Here is a 22430-nt window from a genome sequence, read left to right as displayed (position 1 = left end):
ATCTTATTTTTGACAAAATATATCTATATCTATTATTTTACTATTTAATGTCATATTATATTTTTATATTAATTTAATTTTAAAATAACTTAAAATTTTAGAGAAACTTTACCAATAAAGTATCATTATCCGACCAAACTTTAAGGTGTTAAACAAACAAATATACGTAAAATTATTCTGAATTTTGTATAATCTTTTTTTTTGGGTATAAATATAATCAATCTTTTAAAAGTTAAAAAAAAAAAAAAATCAATACTATTTTTAACAAGTACTTTAGGGTATTAATTGGCATGATTTTTTTTAAGAATTTGCTAATATTATAATGCTGCCTCGTTCAATCTTCAAGGAACAAGGCTGCTACGGAATAAGAATGTGTCTGAGAAGAAGGCATGGTGAGTATATAAGAGCTAAAATAGAAGGGTTTCAAGGATTATCATAATCTCATAATGCGGAAGCAATAAGGTGGCTTGGTAGTACTCCCTCTGTCTAGAATTGTACGACGTTTTAGGAATTTCACATATATTAAAAAATGCAATTAATATTGTATGGAAAAAAGATATTATGAGTTGTTTTACAAAATTGTCCTTAATAAATAATATGGGAAAGATAAATGAAAGAATTAAAAGAATAGAGAGTAATAAATAGCTAAGGTTATAATATAAAAAGTAACATTAATGTTGCATTGGTATTGTAAAGCGACATATAATTTGGGACAAATTTTTTTCCCTAAAGCGACATACAATTTGGGACGGAGGAAGTATGAGATTATCTAAGGTATCTATCGAACTTGACCGTAAACAAATGGTTGATGGCACAACTAAGAAACTCAACACTAATTTCATGCTTAGCGCTACTCTTAATATTTGCAAAGCTTCATTTATAATTTATCAAAACTTTAAAATAGCGCTCAAGTTTATGAGCACATGTCATTATGTATTGAAACCGTTATTATCAATGAAATGAGTTGATTTTCTTTTCGTGAACAAAAATAACGCTGCCCCTCTTTATAATTCTTTGCTAAAATTGTACTAGTATCAAATGTTTTTTAATTAAAGAGATAAGAAAATGATACAGATTCTTTTTTTGACGAAAGAAAATGATATAGATAGTCAAGTACTAATATCTGTCAGAAACCTGTGATGCGAATTCAAGTAGTTGGAACTTTTGACTGAATGAGAACGGTAGTTTGAATTTGAAACTTGAAACATCAAATAATTCATTTTTAAAATAATATAATTTTAAATAATTATTTTTGTTTGGACATGGAATTTTCCTTATCTCCTTATTTCAAAATAAATGTTACTTTACATTTTCAATACAATTTTAATTTTTTCTTCCAACTTTACCCTCAATAAATACTCTACTTTTCTCTCACACAATTTCCAATATAACTTTAAATTTGTCATTTTTTTTATAAAGTAAAGGGAAGTTTAGTAAAAATGTTATATCTAATAATTATTTTATTTCATTTCTTATTATACGTGCCAACACCTAAAACGACACTTGTTTTAAAACCGAGGGATTATCATTCTTTGTCGGTAAAAATAGAAAGATTACCACAATACTACCTCTTGTTTTTTCTTTTTTTTGAAAGAATCCTACTTATATACTCCTTCCGTTTCAAAATGAGGGTTACTTTAGTCAAACAAATTTGTTTCAAAATGAATGTCGTTTTACATTTTTCATACAACTTTAATTTTTTTCTTTTAACTTTACCCTCTCCAACTTTTCTCTCACACAATTTTTAATGCAACTTTAAGTTTGTCTTTTTCATACTCCCTCCGTCCCAAATTGTATGACGTTTTGAGCATTTCACACATATTAAGAAATGTAATTAATATTGTGTGGGAAAAAGATATTATGAGTTGTTTTACAAAATTGTCCTCAATAAATGATATGTGAAAGATAAATGAAGGAATTGAAAGAAGAGAGAGTAATAAATGGTTAAGGATATAATAGGAAAAGTAATATAATTTTTCATTGGTATTGTAAAGCGACATATAATTTGGGACAAATATTTTTTCTAAAGTGACATACAATTTGGGACGGAGGGAGTATAAAATAAGGGCAGTTTAGTAAAAGTATTATGTCTAATGATTATTTCATTTCATTCCTTAATTTATGTGCAATTATATAAAACGACACTCATTTTAAAACGGATATAACTTTTAATTATTTTGAGGTGGAAGTTAAGTTAATTAATTAACTCATCATTTTTTCTTGAATTTATCTGCTGAGCGATGGTACACTTTTGATAATAAAGTAGAAAGAAAATTATTGATGTTTTGACAGGAAGATAATTATCGATTAAAAAGGCAAATTTATGTACGTGGAAGTTATTAAATTCTCTCTTTGTCCTTTGAACTGCATGTACACCCTCCGACCCTCCCGTTATTATTATGAATAAAATTTTATATTTTAAATTTATTTAATTAATTAATGATGTATATTATCTTTATTATAGATCACATACATCATTTAAGGAATGAATCTAAAATGCAAAATTTTGCTTATAATAGTGACATGAAGAGTAAGTAATTAAAATTCTGTGTTGCTCTAAAAAGAAATTGAAATCCACCGCCATGTTTTGGAGGTTGCCAACAAACAAATCAATATCCATAACGTCAATAATGAGTGTGAACGTGTGGGCTTGAATGCTTCACACCAAGCATGTCACAAGTCACGACAAACTAGCAATGACGGACCTTTTTTTTTTTTTTTTTGTCCGGTAGAAATTCATTTTTAAAGTGAATAAGTGGGGTGTTCGAGTTCGAACCCCGACCTCTGCATATAATAATGCATTGTCTCTGCCAACTAAACTATGATCACGGAGACATGACAGACCCTTTTCTATTGGCCGGTTCTGGTGACAATGTCCCCTCGAGAAACAATGGGGTTTGACAACTCGATTGAGAATGAGAACACACATACCGTGAAACTTTGATCAAAATCAGTACGATTATGAACTTCCTCTAAGTTGTAGATCAGGAAATGTTGTCTTACTGTATGTGTGTTCTCATTCTCCCTACATCTCTAACATAACACATGGCTTACCTCTGTATATTGTATGCTCTTTATGTGTTATGTTGTTGTTTGTGACTTATGCTCATTGTGAGTTATGTTGTTTTTGACTTATGATGTTTGTGAGTATGGTCGTTTACTATGTTCTTTATGCAACTACTACTATTTTGTTTGCACAACAAAAACAATAAAACAACAAACACAAGTACACCATAAGAGGCTAAAATACTAAAATTCATGGCAGTTCATCATGGTTGAATTAAACTAGTAATAGTTTCATCTTGTTCAATTGCATTCATCATGACAAAGTCTTGATTAGTCAGTAACTTTAGAAATTAATATCCCTGAGGTGAACAACTTCCTAAATACTGTTTGTAATGCCTGAATTAAATTATTGTGTAGCTCATGTTCCAAATAAGCAAAAGCTACCAAAAACGTTAACTTCATAGATGTTACGCTAACAATTTAAAGCAATGGTAACCTGTACTTATTTGGTTCAACAATTTTATTGAATCAAAATATGTCACATAACATCCAAGTTCTCCCATTTTCTTGTCAAATACACATACTTCATCTGCTCATATTTATAAACAAAAAACTACTTTTTAAGTTTATTGAATACCTAATATATTTGATCTATTAAGTTCAATAGCTGCATTTTTGTGTAAGAACCTCTCAAAGAAGATCGATAATCTAACACACTTACATGAATATTAGTGGCATGTGAAACTTTGTCATGTCATTAACAAACTCTCTTTCCTCTTCTGCTAAACAACACATATAAGGATGACCTTCTAAGGTATTTGCTAATTCATGATTGTGAGTGAGTATCACACTGAACATGAACTATCCATTCTCTTTGGTACTGATCCGATTTTGAATAAACATTTACCTTATTAGAATAAGTGATTGTTGAACTTTGTTTTGATTTATATCTACCACCTCTTTCACAACCCAAAATTAACTTGGGGTCGTTCCTTCATCTTTTTCTCGTATCTGTATCAGACCTAATAGTAACAATGATAGTTCAATGATGTTTTCCAAGTTTTTATGCCCACAGTAACACCGCTTCACGGGTACAGATAATCTTAAAAAATAATTCAGACAATAGCTCAAACCATGTTTATTTATAAATTAACTACTTATAATTTCAATTAATCTTACAAATATTTCTTCAGTAGTGAACACATCAGTAAAATCTACAGATAAACTCGGCGCATCAGGCATTTCAGCATCAATTTCGTCCATAAATTTGTAAGATCAAAATTTCCATAAACTCGGTTCATCATCTCTAGGAGTAACCAAAATTTCCATAAATTTGTAAGATCAAAATTTATATTAATTTGTTTATTCTGAAATCTTAGCCACTCAAAACCTCCTCACTAAAGATGCAATTCTGGTCAAGTAAAATTTCCGGTTAAAGTTGCAATCCGAAAATTTTCCATACTTGTTCACTATGTTTTTTACTTATCTTATTTTTGTATGAAAAAAATAGAAATAAATTGAAATTTAGAGTGTGAGGTACAAGTACAACTAGTGTCACAAGTAAATTTCTCTAGAAAAAATAGTTGTTCATCTGACCAACAGAATTGCTCTCCCACACCTCAAAATGACTTTCAATTAAATATTGTTGAAGGTATTTTGGTTATTTTGTTGGATAGCATTTTATGAAGTGTAAAGAGCAATTAAATAAAAAAAAAAAAACTAGACCCATGAAGTGGAATGAGCCCAAATGATTAAACCCCAAATTGGAACGAAATGCAAAGGGTTTTAGTTTTCTTTCTCCAACCTCCTCTAAACCCTTCCATTTTCATTTCTGTTCCACTTTTACGCAGATGGAGTGAGTAATCCACCGCATCGCATCCATTTCTGATTCGATCAACGAACTAACAATGAGACATCTTCTCCAAAAGAATCTATTATTTTTCACTTCATCTTCTTCATCATTTCAACCTCGTTCTCTTCTTCTTCTTCGCTTTCATCTCTGCGAATTCTCATCTTCTCCGGCTCCGTCGTATTCTCACTGGAAGCGTCTCGATGACGAGTCACGAAACGTTAGGGTTTCTGTGTGGTGGGATTTCGAGAACTGCAGCGTGCCGGTCGGCCTTAACGTTTCCAGAGTAGCCCCGTCAATCACTGACGCCGTTAGAGCGAACGGGATTAAAGGTCCTGTTCATATTACTGCTTTCGGTGATGTGATGCAGCTTTCTAAATCTAATCAAGAATCACTTGCTTTCACTGGCATTCATCTCACTCACATTCCCAATGGTTTGTTTCAATTCCCTTTTCTGTTTCTCATAATTTGCTTCATTTCTTGTTAATTTAAACCTAGATCGTTGATTTCTTTGCATTGTGTTTAATTTCTTACATTTTGTCACTAATGTTTGAATATTGTGTATATGTTCGCTTGAAAGCATCAGAGCTTTGTATACTTTGGTAAAAAAATAATAAAAATTGGGGAAATTTGATATCTGTCGAAAAATCTGACTAATCTGGGCCGTCCAATAGTGAAGCTGGAGTAAATTCATGTATGGACTGACTCAACGCTGAAATTGTTAGCATTGAAGGGATTAAACCTTGAACTTGAGACGTGCACAGTCTGAGGTCTCAAGCGTACTTTGGTAAAAAAAAATTGTCCACTCATTGTTTTGGTTATTGAATTTTTTTTTGTCACACCTTTGATTATTTTATTTTTTGAGGTCTAGCGCAGAAATTGGTGCGCAGGGTTTATGAGTGTTGTAAACCCTTAGATATCGAGTTTAATGAGTACTAATAAAAAGGGGAAATTTGAACGAGAAAGACTTGCCATATGCTGCATTCGGTTACTAGTATGTTATAGAAATAAAGTCGTAACCTGTCTTTTATAACTTGCCCAGTTTTGGCAAAAACTATATAGTAATTTGTATTTTGTAATGCTTATGGGAATTCGAGGGAATGAAGCACTAGCTTTGGAAAATATGTGACTTAACGGAAATAATTTAGTAATTCTTGCGCTGATGTTTATGTGAGTAAAAACTCGGAGGGAGTGAAGTGTAGTTTATCCTTTTTTTGTGACAAACAGTTCCATGTCGTTTAATATTTGAGATGGAGATGTAGCTGATAAATCATGGCGGTCTATTAGTATTTTGTCCATATTGTCAAAGACTTTCAGAGATGTTTCATTCATCTACATTTTTGTGTTTTCAAATTATAATGTCATGCACTTTATTGCAGGTGGAAAGAATAGTGCTGATAGATCTCTTCTTATTGATCTTATGTACTGGGTTTCCCAAAATCCTCCACCTGCACATCTCTTTCTGATATCCGGTGATGGGGACTTTGCTGGCATATTGCACCGATTAAGGATGAATAACTACAATATCTTGCTTGCTATTCCTGGAAAGGCTCCTGATGTTCTCCGCAGCGCAGCAACTATAATGTGGCAGTGGACTTCATTGCTCAAAGGAGAAAATCTAACTGGAAAACATTTCAACCACCCTCCCGATGGTCAGTTTGGTTCTTGGTATGGAAATTCTAAAGTGCCACTTGAAAACCCCTTTTCAGCTACTGGGCAGTCAACATCTTCACAAAATGTACAAATCGTGGAAATCAATGAACCTTCCTCAGACTTAAAGTTGGCTGAAGGAGTTCCAAAGTCAGTTATACGGCAGGTTAAAGATATATTGAGTTCACATCCAAATGGTATCTCCGCTATAGATCTTCGTGCAGAGCTGGCCAAACGTGGTGTTATTTTGGGTAGAAGCATGTTTGGATATAGAAGACTTTCCCGCTTTCTATCATCAATACCAGATGTACATCTTCAGAATTTAGGAGACGGTAATTTTTGTGTGTGTTTGATCCCCTCAGAGTCCCCTGAACCCTCTGAGAAAAGCATTGTACCATCGACGACATATGCTGTTAAGAATGAGGAGAAGGACTATACAACAACTCCAAAGCTACACGGTGAAGATAAAGAGTTGGATGGAGACAAACATAGGACTCCCTCAATGTCTTCATCACATGAAAGGATCGTTGAGGATGATTCAAAATCATTCCAATCTTTCCCTTCACAAGAAAAACCTATCGGAGAAGATGTGTCGCATAAATCATGGGGCTATACAACAATTCCAAAGCTACACAGTGAAGATAAAGACACGGGCAAAGACGGACCTCCCTCAATGTCTTCATTGCATGAAAAGACCATTAAGGATGATTCAAAATCATTCCTATCTACACCTTCACAAGGAAAACCTATTGAGGAAGATGTGCCATGTAAATCATCTGGAAGAAGTGAGAAGGTTGAGGATGTGTCTAATGTACAATTGTCGGAGAGTCAACTTTCACCAAAGGACAATGATGGTTCCAAAACTGAGACTGGTTCCTTTAAAGTGAGATCTAAAAAGTTTTCGGAAGATAAAATTGTTAGGTCTGAGGATGCAAATCCAGACGTTCTTGAAAAATATACCGCTTCAAGGGATCCCTCTGCAGGTATTGATAACACAATGGTGGAAAGCAATGATAGAGCAAATTGTGAATTTGGAAAATCTATAGCGAGGAACAAACATGTGAATCAACCTAGAAAGAAGGTTGATGATCACAGCCCATATTCTTCAGCAGCTGAGGACTCTCTGGTTGACAAAAGACCCGATGGTCGTGCTGAAACTTACAGTGAAAGATCAACTTTGTTTAGCTGGATTAAAAGCTGGTGGCCATTTTCGAAAAGCAACGTGAAGGCTGATAATTTGACTGCTCATCAGAACAAGGTGGACAGTAATTTTGAGGATCCTAGGTTAACTGAATTGGACCAGACTACTGGTAATGTTGAAGAGCGCAAGCCATTAGAATCACATCAAGATGTCAGTCATTCTGGAAAGCCTGAAGATTCCAAGTTATCTGAACTGGACCAGACTGCTAGTGATCTTGAAGAGGCCAAGCCATTGGAACCACATCATCAGGATATCAGTCGTTCTGGAAAACCCAAGGATTCCAAGTTTTCTGAACTAGACCAGACTGCTAGTAATCTTGAAGAGGCCAAGCCTTTAGAACCACACCAGGATGCTGGTCATTCTGGAAAGCCTGAGTTATTTTCTCTGGATTCCTTTTGGAATGACATGGAATCTTTTGTTTTCACCCCCAAAGGATCACTTCTTATTTCCCAGTCTAAAAGCAGGTTTGTGTGATAGTTTTCATTTTTCTGTGTTCATTCCTTGTTGTAATCTGAACAACTCTGAAGGAAAGAAAACATGCAATACATCAATTGTATCATGAAGTTTCTGTTTAAAGTTGTGCGCCCTTCCAATATTTTAATATGATCATTGTTGAGCTCATTTTTAAAAGATTAACTTAGTAATATTTTGCTGTATGTCATTTGTGTCAGGGAGGATTTGGCTCATAAATTACAAAAGCATGGACCCATGGTTCTAAAATCTCTTTCTGAAAATTATATCTTTCAATTGGTGGAATTGTTAGTAGCAGAAAAAAGATGGTTGGAGGAAAGCACCTCACAAGCATTTCCTTTTCGGCTAACTCATTCAGTTCAGAAGAGTGCACTGTCTGGCCACACTAATGGTGCAAATGGTTTGAGATCTCTCTTTCTAAGTAAAACATCGCAGCCCAACTTGCAAAAGTCATTTGAACATGACGGGGAGAAACCCACTCAGAGTATTCAGCGAACGGGAGTTTCCAGACCTGCCACTGAAATAAAATATACTGAGAAGTCTAGAAGTGATATATTACAAGATTGTCAGAGACTGGTAACTGATATATTGAAGGAAAACCCAGAGGGTTATAATTTAGCTTCTTTTCGAAAGCAATTTGCTTATAGATATGGCTATACCCTTGATGTCAAGAAGCTTGGTTATCAGAAGATATCATACTTGATACAGATAATGCATGGGGTTAAATTAGAATCCTATTGTTCCAAAAAAAGTAAAAATTCAGAATCCACTTATATGTATCCTGCTCCTGCTGTTTGTGCTTCTGACTCAGAAACATCTATCTTCAAAACTCATGCAGCCAATGCTAATCATGAATTCAACTCAGATGATGAATTATCTGATACAGCCACAAAAGAGGATAACATGGAATCACCTTGGGAGGAATTAGGTCCTGTTTCTGCTAAAAAACCAAGTCAGAATGATCTGGAATCAAATTCAACTCTGAAAGCCATTGAAATGGATACACCAAAGCATCCTGATTATGAACCCATTGTCTCAGATGATGATTCTTCTGAATCCGACGAGGATAGTTCTTGTTTAACTCAACCAGAAGAGCTAGGAAAGCCAAAATATGATGAACAAGACAGCTCTTTAATTCAAACTCTGGATATCTTTCATAGCAGCAAGGAAGGAGCAAATAGTTGTGATGATCTGCTTAACATGTTAGATTCATCCTTAAATTCAAAACAGGGTTTCGTTTCCAAAAATACTTCAGGGAATCACAGAGAAAAGCAAAGATCTCAAAGGTATTGTTTTGTTGATGACCCAGGCTTACCTGACAACGACAAGTGTATTGGTGGGCTACCAGGTAACTCAAAGAAAGAGGATAGTGCGAACATGCAAAACTGAAGATTTCTTGGTGTAAACGTGATAGGGGTCCTCCTAGAATTTCATTATAGTAAAATTTAGGATTCTCATCACTCAAGACTTACACAAGACAGAATGAAGTGCTGATATATTATATCAAGAAAGGCAGTTTTAGCCGACCATAGTACTGATTTTTCAATTGAGGATGATTCATATGCTTCCAAGTTGCTACCTGGAAATTCATTCTGATCATGGCTGGAGGAACATCTGAGTATGGTAATTTACGTGCCATTTTGGCATGTTACCATAGAATGCCCAATAATTTTTGAAGGCCTGTATCCTCCTTTTAGCTCCGCCTCTAGTTACTGGCTGTTATTATAGCTTATATTTCGCTAGGTAACAATAGGTCAGAAATAATATTATTTAAAAGTTTTTTATTCTTATTATTTTTTGGTATGAAGAACTAATTTTTTTTTTGTAAGATATGAAGAACTGTTATTATTATTTTGAGCAATGATAAATGGACACAAAAATGCAAACACAATACAGACACCATATGGTACTGTAGCTTTATACATCTTTTTTTATTTATTTTTTAATTTCCATTCCTTCTCTCACCTTCAAGCTATCTCTCTACCATCCATCCTTCTCTCTGTTAACTAACAACATCTCGACGGTTCTTTCACTGGCCACCGCTGTTCTGACATCGCACTGACCACCGCTTTTTTCTCGTTCTGTTATGTTTTCTCTAAGTTTTGAATGGATCTGCAACTGTGAGGAGTGAGGACGGATCTGAATTCGGTTTTCCCTCGTCGGAGTTCTAAACGGATATGGGCTTTGTTTTCTCAGTGATGATTCGTTGCTGGTGAGGACGGTGGTGGTGGACGGCGGTGGTCCGAACGGATTTCCGACCGTGTGAGAGGAATGGGGTCGTCGGCGGCGTGAAATCGGTTGTCGTGGTGAACGACGATGATGACGACGAGAATGATGGTTGTCGTAACTGTTAAGGATGGTGGTGGTGCGGCAGCGATGAGAGACAAAAGAGAGAGGAAGTGAGAGAACTGTTGCTGGTCTGAGAAAGAGAACGTAAAGAAGGGTGGGATAGGCTTTTACAAAATTGTTCCTCCTTTAATGTTAAAATGTCATAGTTGCCCATGGAGTTGTATTTGTGTCTAGTAATTTGTGTTTGTTTATCATTTCTCTATTATTTTGTTACCGCCGTTCTTAGATAGTATGATTTGCGAGCAATGCTATGTTTTCTTGTGTCAATAAAATCTTGTTTCCTTTTCAAATTGTACTCCATCCATTGTTTTTTCCTTGTTGTATTTGTAGAAAAAAATTGTTTTTATTTTTTGTTTTGAAATCTCGGTGCAACATTGATTATTATTTTGTTGATAATGTTCTTAGTATTTATTATAACGAAAGAAATATGTAAAATGAAATGATAAAGTAATGGTATTTATATTAATATTATACAAAAAGGATAAATAATTTTATCAAAAGTAATAAAATGTATTTTGGTATGGACAAATAATTTTAAAATGAGAAGTAAAAAGGAACGGAGTGAATAATATTAAGATAAATTATTCCCTCAAAAAATATTCAGATAAATTAAACAGTCATTGTTTTCTCTTTTCTTTTCTTTTCTTTTTGAACTTGTTTTTTATTAAGAAAGAATAGTATTTTCCATCTAAAAGAATAAGCACAACATCACGACCTTACGTTTGAAAAACTATAACTTCCAAAAACAAAAATGATTCAACTTGGTTGTAGGCTCTTCGAGAGATTTTATATTCTAGGTGAGAATTCAAAAACAGATTTTGGATAATAATTTATCTATTTACTTAAATAAAAAATATGTTTGCGATGATAAAGTTCAAATTTTATCTTTGATGGAAATCAAAGGAATATCATAATTAGATGTCTTGGAAGTACTCTATAATTATAAAGTTCAACTTTTTTTCTTCCAATTATTAAATAAAATTTTATTATCAAGCTCATAAATTATCATGTTTGGATAATTTATAAGATGTATATAATATGATTTCAAGTTTTTGTCAAAGAATGACGAAGTCTTTTAGCATGTACATGAGCACTATCAACATTCTTCTTTTAATATTTTTTTTAACAATCACTCTCATATCAAATGACGCAGGTCATTTAATATGTGGATGATTGTTATGAACACTCTTTTTTTAATATTTTTTTTAATACTCATCTTTTATTGCATGAAGCTCTTGTCGATTTCATATAAAGTATAGAGAGTATTTAAAAGAGTGTTCATAGTATTTCTCTTAATACTTCCTCAAGTATCTATTATAAGAGAAAGTTCATTTTTGTATGTTTATTCAAATACTCCCTCAAGTCTCTATTATATAAGAGAAAGTTCATTTTTTACATCATTCGATAAATGATGCATTTCTCTATAAAGATCGTAGTAGTTTGTATTAAAATTTTAAATCTCTCAAGATATAGCGAAATAAGGTTCGAATTATGGTTGGAAGATGTTGTTCACCCTTCTACAAAGCAATAAAAATTCAATACATGCATTAGTTGCCTAATATATTCCATTAGACAAATAGCACTAAATAAGCAAACCAAATGGAAATAAGTCAAGCGTCAAGCTGATGATATTGTGAAATTTAAATTATCACCAATACTTTTGTTTTCACGATAATTTGACCATTTTTTTTTCTTTCATGATCGCATATCTCAATCTAAACTGTAATTCTCTCTAATATCGAGGACCGCAATGCAACTGAGATTTAACCTTGATCTCAACATTTGCGAACTTCTTATGAGTATATCCGGGATAGTTTTTAAAAAATTTAAATTAAGAGATTGTTCTTTAAAAAATTAATATACTACGATTTTTAATGCATTAAAAACACAAATTTTTATAAAAACTTACCATTTAGTTTCCTTAAAGAATAGTCTGAAACACTCGTTAGCATTTTCATGAGATATAAATCATGAACACCAAACAGTTTATTATGAAAGATTTATCTTGCATGAAGTTTTGAGTATCCAATATAAAATGAAAGCGAAAATTTTGGATGATGATGCACGATAAGAATATGGAAAAAATCACAAAAAAAGATCAATAACTTTTTTTCTTCTTAATGTTAAGAATAACCATAACTGTTGTTGTAACAAATGAGGAAGTTTCATGCCATTGTTCCTAAGGTTTACAGTTTCTTAAATTTAAGCAAGAACAATACCTCAAGACCTGATAACTAATTCTTGACACCGCTGATCAATCATTTTGAGGAGGGAATAACTTATCATCAACTGTTCTTTCTTATAAAAATACACAACAGCTAAAATGAATAACAATTACGACTAGCTAAAATGTAATGAAATAATAAATGAAGAACCTCTATTGCCAGTAAAATTTGTTTCAGTTGTCCAACCCTAAATCTACAAACCCTAAAATTAAAACTACCATCCAAAAAATTCGTGCAAAATTATTAGTAAAAGTTTACTATCCAATGAATATGCTTCTTTGATTATGCAACCAACCAAATGCAGCTGAAAAAACTAGTTTACCTATTACAATTCAATCCACACACTTCTAACACAGGGCCATCTCTCCTAGAGACAATAAGGTGGCCAGTATGATTGACCAAACCAATATTATGGTAAGGAATCTATCTTGTTTACCAGGTAACAAAGTTCTAGAGTTAGATCTATACCATCACCAATTTCAGCTGTGAGTAAGAAAATCAATCATGCAAATGAAATCGTAAATATAAAAGAGAATTGAAAGATTACTACTATATACCATAAATCCAAATCAACCATCCTCCCAAAGAAACAAGACACATATTGCAGAATTAAATGTTATTAAAATGAGGGAGAGAACCCAGTATTATTTATTATTAAAGAATATTTTCCCTCCCCTACCTTCACGGCTTCATAAACTATAGCCTCAGATACAAAGCTAGCTACTTGTCAAAAGGATCGATCCAGTTCTCGATGGGTACTGTCACCTTATAAATTTCCTTAAGAGACCGATATTTCTTCATCTTCTTTCGTCTAAAAATCTCCTTGACCTCCTTATTATTGGCCCTTTGATCAACCCCTTCGCATGAGATTCTCTTCCCCTTTCCACTCTTAACATCATTGTTGTTATTAATGTTGTTGCATTCGTTGTTGAGTTGCATAAGCCTCTGAGCCGCGACCAAAACTTCACCAGACACATCATCATCCTTCTGGGTTACATTTTTTGCTTTATCATCCGCCATAGCGTTCCAGAGAGATTTCATCAACTTGTGTTAACGTGTGCTTTCTGAAGTTTATCTTTAATGTTGAGCGCGTATTTTCTGAGCGCGTGTGATGAAGGAGTTTGATTTATGTGAGAAAGAGAGGGAAAGAAAGAGAAAGAAAATGGATAAAAAGTAGGTCTCCACCCCAAAAACCGTAAAGTTAGTTAATTTATTTAGAAGTTTTTTTGACGGTGATATATATATATATATATATATTTAGAATCAGGTTATAATTGATAACGATTCAAAAAGAGAAATAATTTATAAATTTTATGTAAAAAAAAATTATTTTTAAAGTTTTGATGTGTTGAATATAAATACCTTAGGGTTAACTTTGCATAAATCAAGATATTATTTTGATTAATAAGTAAATTTCAATTTCTCAAAAAAAAAAAATGTAAATTTCAAATGTATTAATACCATTTTTTGTCAAAAAAAAATATATATCATTACCATTTATCCATTTATTCACCTAATTGATAAAAGGTAGTCAATGCAACCTTAAAATGGATAAATAACAACAACAAAAATTCTTCTAAAAACCAACATTTATAAAGGAAAAGAATCCGATCCATTTTACTTGTTGGATTTTTAGAAAAATGTTTCCCATTTAAGAAATAAGTTCCACCAAAGGAAAAATAGTTTAGTAGAATATGAGTTAGATTTCTAAGAAGAAAAATATTTGAATTGGTTTTATTATTTTTCGACCAAACTCCGGATAACCAGAGCCCTTTCTCCTAAGAACTGGAGTCTGGAGGGATACACTAATTATAAAATAAAACTGACGAACCATCTTAATTTTTTTACGCATACCTATTTTTATGTAAAATTGGCTTATAAATTAAAAATATCCTATAATTTATTTAATTCCATTTATATACAACAAACAAAATAACACATTAATTAGGTGTTCTTCAAAACCAATGCATCGTTGTCGTTGGGCGTTTCATTTTTTTTTTTGCTTAATAGTAGTTTTAGCCTCCCAACTTTTTCAAAGTTGCGATTTTGGCCTCCTAAGAAAAAACTACAAAATCGTCTCCTATGTTTTGCATTTGTGACAGTTATGGCCCCTGATACCAATTTTGACTTGGTCTACGCTGACGTGGCACCCTAAGTGATGTCACGTGTTATTTTTTTACCAAAAATTGGTCTTGGGGGACCAAAACCGTTACAATTGCAAAACTTAGGGGGACTTTATAGTTTTTTCTTAGGAGGCCAAAATCGCAACTCCGTAAAAGTTAAGGGGCGAAACTGCTATTAAAATTAATTTTTTTTTTCAACTTATTTATTATGTGGTTAATGTTGTCCATTGATTCTCTTTAAATCATGCTTGTCTATCTAGCCGGCTAAAGAACCAAATTGGATCTTCTATAACCGATTATATGGTGCATCTAGTTGTAGACAGATAGATTATAAAGTGAAGATAAGAGTTTGTTTGTTTTCTGAAGAAACACGAGTTATAGAAATAAAGAATCTTTGGTCGAAAAATCCCTTATTTACATTTGTACATTTTTTTCGTTTTAAAATAAAGTTTGTACATATCTATACAAATTACATATAAGAAAAAATATTGGTGGACACTCCTGCCACCCACCCGATACATCTTCTCTCTATTGTCTTTAGCTTTCTTTTCCTCTCTCTCTCCTTGCTTTGTTTATTAGAGGATGAAAATATGGGATCCTTCTATTATTAGCACCTTATCAGCAGAGACAGAGCCATGAATTTTCTAGAGTCTGGGTTAAATTTTTATCGTGAATTTATATATGAAATAATATATATAAATAGTCATAAATAGAAATAAAAGATATTTGTTATTTTTTTTAACAAAAGTACAATTTGAAATAAGAGAGAATAAATATAACCTGATAATAGCGTGCTAAATAAAATTAGGAGGTAAATGTCTTTTCTACGATCTCTTTCGAGTGAATAATATTAACATCGTCAAGTAACTTGGATATCTCCCGCTCGGTGTAACATATCATCAAGTCATTCAACCAGTTGTTGATCTTGTTGCACAACATTCACATTACTTGTTCTATCAACCAAAAATCTCCTCATCTCTGAAAGTTTATACAGAAAATAACATATCACATATAAGAGTTTGAAAATTTAAGAAGCATTATTTCAAGCATTATCACATATAACAAGCAATTAATAATTGAATTTGAAATGTTGAACAACATATGCGCTAATTTGCCTAAGTTATAAACATCACATTATTAGTTACAATACATTCACCATCGACAACCATAAGTGTCCCTTCATAAACTCTCCACTCAATCACACAATATGCACAATTCTAAATTAGGGTTTGGGAAATCAAAATTAGGGATAATCAACAATTCTAAATTGTGGTTTGGAATTTGAATAATCAACTCATTGATTCATCCTAACAAATAACAAGCAGCAATAAAATAGAACAAATAAAAAAAATAACATAGAACAAACCTGGAGGAGAGTGGAGACTGGAGAGGAGAAAGAGGAGAAGGAATGAAAATGATTGAGACTGAGAGTTGAGAGAGGCACTACTAGTTGAGAGAGGGAGAGGAAAGTGAAACAGAGTCAGAGAGCTAGAGAGTCGCGAGTTACTATTTGAAGGAGAAGGGTTCTAATTATGTACGCACGTCTGAAATAAATAAAACAATTCTGCCCTTTTATTTTTCTTTTAAAGTGGGAAATGGGCTGATGGGTTGGGCTTGTTGCAAGTAAAGCAGAAGCTGAGCCCGGGCACTAGCCCAGGCTAGCTGGGGGGGTGTAACCGCCCTTGCTTATCAGGAATATATATTTTTTGTAGGGTGTCTTGTAAGTTAATATGTACGTAGTTAGTGACTAGTCTGTAATACTCTTGTGGGTTGTGGCTATGGTGACCCTCTTTCTCCCTTTGAATACTTTCTTTTTTGTTTTCCTCTTCTTTTTGTGTCATAATTCCTCTAAGCTCACCTTAACTCCCGCTCGCCCATTTATCAACCTCCATCTCGTTTTTCTTCCATTTTTGTTAAAGAAATGCTTGCAAATTTTGATCTTGTTGAGAGGGTCACAAATGCAAATTTTTCCTATATTATAGATAAGATCAATCTCGATGATGGCTGGCTGGAATGGTAGGCTTTTAAGCATACCATAGAGAGTGACTTTGGCTAAATTGGTTCTTAGTTCTACACAATGATGACACCTATTTTAGGATATTTAAACGGATCGTATGTGTAAACATCACTCATTTATAATTTTTTAATAGGACATACTAATTTCACACAAATTTCTTTAATAGGACACACTACTCAACTTCATAAAAAAGTATGGATCCCACTTATTATTAAAAAAATGTGTGCAAGCATGATTTATTTAATAGAAAATATTGTGGGCCCCCACTTAAGAATGAGATGTTTGCTTGAGACCGTGAGTCTTGTAAGATCCCCAAAAACTTTCACTTTGATAGAGGTACCTAATAGATATTGTGTCTTAAATGTTTGAGACCCTCCTATTATGGACGCTCTTAGAGAATATATGCAACAAGATTGAGTCTAGCATTAGAAAATTTATTTGGGAGTGCTAATACAAGTCATTGGATTACTTGGAATACTATTTACCCAATCTCCTCAAAAAGGACGCATTATTGGTACTAGAAGAGCAAGGTCTGTGAATGTGGCTATGCTACTCACGAGGAAATATCAATGAATCTGACATCCTTTAGGCAATGGATGGTAATGGAGACTCATATTCCCGGAGTTTTATTGTTAATATTGAAATTATTCTTAGTTTGGGATTCATTATGTGTGTGGGAAGAGGTGATATCTCCATTTTGTGTGATAAATGGCATCGTCATATATGGTCGTCTTTGGGAACAAATTTCTTATGTTACTCAAAACTTATCAGGAAGGTGTAGAATTTTGATCAAATATTCAAGCCTCGTCTTTATGATGTTAAAATGAAGATGGAGTGTTTTCACTACTGATGAATCTGATGACACCACTGTGTGGGATCCATCTAATTCGGGTGCCAATAACACTGAATCAACATATTATTGACAAACTCTTTTACCATGACCTGATCCGAAGGAGGTTATGAGTTGGTCTTGGATTTGTAAGTTCACATTATATAACATTGGATTCTTCTTGTTATAGATGTGGTGCTTCATCGGAAACTATTTTACATTTGTTGTGTTATTTTCTAAAGATTAAACAGGTTTGGCACAATCTCGAGTTTGATTTCCATACTGGTCCTTGTGAAGATTATCTTCATTTATTGCTTAAGATTTGTGTAACCGTCCAAAAAAAGTTCTCTCTTTCTCATTGGATGTTGGTTTATTTGAAAATCTAGAAATGATGAAGCTTTCTTCAACATTAGTCACTCTCAAGTATACTCATTGTCAAATATACTCTTTCTATAATTCCACCAAGGTTTTTGGTGGCCCAACTTCTATCCCTTCTCCTAGGTTGGTTTCTTAGCATCCTCTCCGGATAATGTGACGAAAGTTATTGCAGATGGTATATCTAAATATAACCCTGGCATATCAGTCTTTGGAGGTCATTTCAAAAACTTGGTTGGTGGTTCGATTTCTAGTTTTGCAGGGAGTTGTGGTCATTTTACTAATATTAGTGATGAACACCGTGCTATTTTTTATGGGTTGTAGATCACTTTAGATCTTGGTTTTGGGGACTCATATGTGAGTTAAATTTTCAAACTCTATTGACATTTATCAAGGACGGAGTTCAACATGCTCATCCTTACTCTCTTCATAGTGATAAGATTCATACTTTTATGTTGAAAGATTGAGATATTGGGTTGGTTTGTACCTTGGGTGAAGGAAACTCTTCAGTTGATTAAATCGTTAAATTGGGTGCTTCACTTTCTCATTAACTTTGGATAATCCTAAGTTGTTATGTCTTCTTTATCAAGCTATTGTTTAGTTGATATTCGGTCCATTTGTAGTTTTTTCTTCCTTGTTGCTTTTTATTCCCATTGACAAATGAAAATAAAAATAAAAACAAAAATATTTGATTTTTCCAAAAAGTCAACGTAGAACTTAGAAGTGCAATGCATTCTTCATAATTCTTACTCTGCATTTTTGTTCCTTCTCAAATAGGCATTGCAACAAAACCCATATCCGCGGTTACCCGCCCGAACCAAATCCAATTTGATGGGTTTTCTCCGTTTTTACTGGGTTTGAGTATGTGTATGAGTTTTCCCCGATTTCAAAACACGGGTATGAGACGGGTAACGTGTATGTAGGTACCCACCCGAACCCATATTCATACCCGTCCCAAATGTAAAAAATTACTTTATATTGATATGTCATGTTATTTTGTTTGATAATTATCATGTAAATAAAAACTACCATTGATATTTAACGGATCAACTAAATCATTACGTCTAACAAATGTTAAAGTGAGCATATTGTTGGATAATGTATTACAACGTTGTTCTTGGGGATGCAAAAAAAACTTCTATTTTTTATTAAAAAAATTATTCGATGCGGGGATGGGGATGAGGCGGGGATACCCGAACCCGTCGGGGACGGGGATGAGATATTTCTCATCCCTATTGAGTATTAGAGGTAGGGTAACGAGTAAGTATACAAGAATCAGATATGGAGATGGGGAAGGTAAAACTCGTCCCCACCCGTCCAATTGCCATGCCTATTCTCAAATTACAAATATTACATGCATCCCAATCCCCAAAATAGAAAAATCGAGAATAATTCCCTCAATAATTCAGTTAGCCTTCAATATTTATTTCTGTTCTGATTTATAACAGGCAAACCACCATTTTTATCATTGAAAGTGTAATTGCTTCCATGTTACAAAGAATATGCCTTCTCCTTTGATTATCTTATCTTATGGTCATAATTCTTCTACTTTAACGGGTGCTAAATGTTTTTGGGGTAAATGAAGGAACATAAAAAAAAAAAAAAAAAAAGAGTTTCTGTTTATCAAATTTGGGGTTTTTAAAGAGGAAAAAATAATTTATTTTTTTAGTTTTATCCCCCGACGACATATCGGCAAGCCAGTTGTCTTTCAAAATTGTCACATCCAAGATTTTCAAAGGGTTAACGTCTTTGTTTAACTTCACAGACAAAAATGACTAATTGATTGTAAAGTAGAAAATTAATTTGTGTTTCCGTGTGAGTCAATTTGAGGTATAAGTATAACAGTGTGTTTCACTTTCAAGCTAATGGTTCAGCCAATTCTTCACTCTCAATCCTATTATAACTAATAAGTTTCATTTTAATCTTTAATTTAATATCAAACAAAATTAAAAGAATATGAATAACAAAGAGATTTCAAAAAAAAAAAAAAAAAACAGAGAGAATATCACTTTTACTATATTATCCTTATCAAATATTTGTATCATAAATCAAAGACGGGTCCATAAAGGGCACCCATGTATTTGAGGCCCTCACTTCGGGCTCCGACACTTACTTGCCTTATAGTATGATCACATGTATATATGTACGATTTTATTTTATTTTATTTTAACCCGTCAATTCTTAGCGGAAGAGGGTCTTAGTAATTTGGAGTTCAGTCGGAAGATAATTAAAGTCTGACCAATAATTGTTTCATCTAGGATTGGAACTTGAGTTCTCCCAAACCATTCGTTCTTTGATGAAGTTCATTAAATTAGTGAAAATATGGGGATGAAAACTGGAATTAACTCTATTTTATTATTTTTACTCTTTAATTAAAACTGTGTCTATTTTTAATTACATGTCGGAGTTTGACCATATGTACTATTCACATAACCTACTTTGATAATTTTTTTTACTAATATATAAAGACAAATGTTGGTATATAAAATGTTTGATTTTCCTCAATGAATATTTTTCAAATTATCATTTTTTATAATTATTTATTATAAAAATTAAAAATGTTAATGGTCAAACTTTTTTTTTGACATATATATGTATTAAAAAACACAGGGGTATTACATAGACTACTTCGAATTCAATATTATATTTTGCATTTATGGTAGGGACGAACGAGAAGTCAATCAAATTAGAGGTTAGAAATTTTTTAATCTAAAATATTATATAAACTCAAATCAATAAAACTTTCACAAGAAATTAAAATAGTAAATAATGTGTGTTACTGTGTGTATAATTGTTGAGTCAAATTATTTACTCCCCCGTTTTAAAATGAGCGACGCTTTAGCCAATTGCACACAGATTAAGGAATAGAATGAAATAATCATTACATATAACATTTTTACTAAACTGCCCTTGTTTTATATATGAAAAAGACAAATTTAAAGTTGCATTGAAAATTGTGTGAGAAAAAAAGTTGGAGTATTTATTAAGGGTAAAGTTGGAAGAAAAAAAATTAAAGTTGTATTGAAAATGTAAAGTGACATTTATTTTGAAACAAATTTTTTTGGCTAAAGCGACGCTCATTTTGAAACGGAGGAAGTATTTATTTTATTCCTGAAGTCAATTTTTTTTATTATGTACGTATATAGGTTTATTAATATAAATACAATAATAGCATGTGACATATTACAAATGTATCGTACAAGTTAATGATGTGAAATGATAAACATCAATGAATTTTCAGCTAAACCCCTTAAAACTTTAATCTAAATATGTTTCTTCTTAGTTCATTAAAATCATTAAAATACCAAGTGAGACATGAATAAATGGACAAAAAGAATCATTTATGGTTTGCTTTTATTATAACAGTAAATAATACGTAAGTTTTATAAACGTGTATAAAAATTTTAAACGACATTCATTTTAAAATGGAGGGAGTAGTTAGTATTGTAAAAAAAAAAAAAAAGTCTAATTCACCACACACTAAACCTTAATAGTTTTTTTTTTTCTTTCAAAAAAATTTATTGAGGTCCAGTGTGTGGTGAATTAAACCTTTTTTTTACAATACTAACTACTCCCTCCATTTTAAAATGAATGTCGTTTAAAATTTTTATAACATTTATTTATAATATACATTTTTTTAAGGGAAAATTTATTTATAATATGCTGGAACGCCATTGTTATATTTTCTTTTCGTCTAATAAAAAAATATACCATAACGCCATTGTATCTTAATAAACAAAACAAAAAAATATACATTTGATAAACAAAGCATACTTAATCGTTACATAATTTTTAACAATCAATCCGAGATAAACTTAACTTTGCATCACACAGGTTAGTTCGCTAGTTCAAGGACATGACGACAGCTGCTTTAGATTATCACATGCAGAATGCAGCACGTTTTGTTTTTTAATTGAGCTACTAGGCAATATCACCTATTCAACCTGTCAAAAAAATTGATTGCTTCCAACAAAAATATATTCAGCAACAATTTTAAAATTATTTAAAAAAACAACTTTAGCTTGATTTTTATTTTTATTCCTCCAATCTTAATTTTTTTCAAAATGAAATACCAATCCGAAAGAGGAGGTAAATCAAAAAATAAGAAAAAAGAGTCATAGGTACTCGTGCAAGACAACGAGACAATGTCTTTCGTAAGTGTAAACTAAACTTACGCGGCATCGACCTCGGAACCTAAGATATCATTAATTGCAAAGTGCAAACATGTACTTCCCGCCATCCATTAGTAAATGGTCAAATGTGATTATTTCGTGTTTTTTTTGACAGAAAATATTTATTTCTTGACTTTGTTATCTTTCAGAAAAAGAAAAAGGC

The 22430-nt window shown here is 32.6% G+C and overlaps 1 protein-coding gene across 1 annotated transcript; it reads left to right on the top strand.

The window, feature by feature from the left end:
- The first annotated feature begins 4794 nt into the window (after nt 1-4794).
- LOC11420708 (uncharacterized) lies at nt 4795-10067 on the top strand. Its single transcript, XM_003602486.4, has 3 exons — nt 4795-5289; nt 6235-8170; nt 8378-10067. Exons 1-3 carry the CDS (start codon nt 4914-4916, stop codon nt 9564-9566), a joined length of 3501 nt encoding a protein of 1166 aa, XP_003602534.1. The 5' UTR covers nt 4795-4913; the 3' UTR covers nt 9567-10067.
- The last annotated feature ends 12363 nt before the right edge of the window (nt 10068-22430 follow it).

The sequence above is a fragment of the Medicago truncatula genome, chromosome 3 (assembly GCF_003473485.1).
Source record: "Medicago truncatula cultivar Jemalong A17 chromosome 3, MtrunA17r5.0-ANR, whole genome shotgun sequence".
NCBI lineage: Eukaryota > Viridiplantae > Streptophyta > Magnoliopsida > Fabales > Fabaceae > Medicago > Medicago truncatula.
Note: the sequence above shows the minus strand (reverse complement) of the source record. Positions and strands in the feature narration are given on the sequence as shown.

Excerpts from the sequence above, each read along its gene's own strand:
- LOC11420708 (XM_003602486.4), top strand. The coding sequence starts at position 4,914 with ATGAGACATCTTCTCCAAAAGAATCTATTATTTTTCACTTCATCTTCT. Across the intron at positions 5,290-6,234 it reads TCTCACTCACATTCCCAATG|GTGGAAAGAATAGTGCTGAT; the intron begins GTTTGTTTCAAT and ends ACTTTATTGCAG. Across the intron at positions 8,171-8,377 it reads ATTTCCCAGTCTAAAAGCAG|GGAGGATTTGGCTCATAAAT; the intron begins GTTTGTGTGATA and ends CATTTGTGTCAG.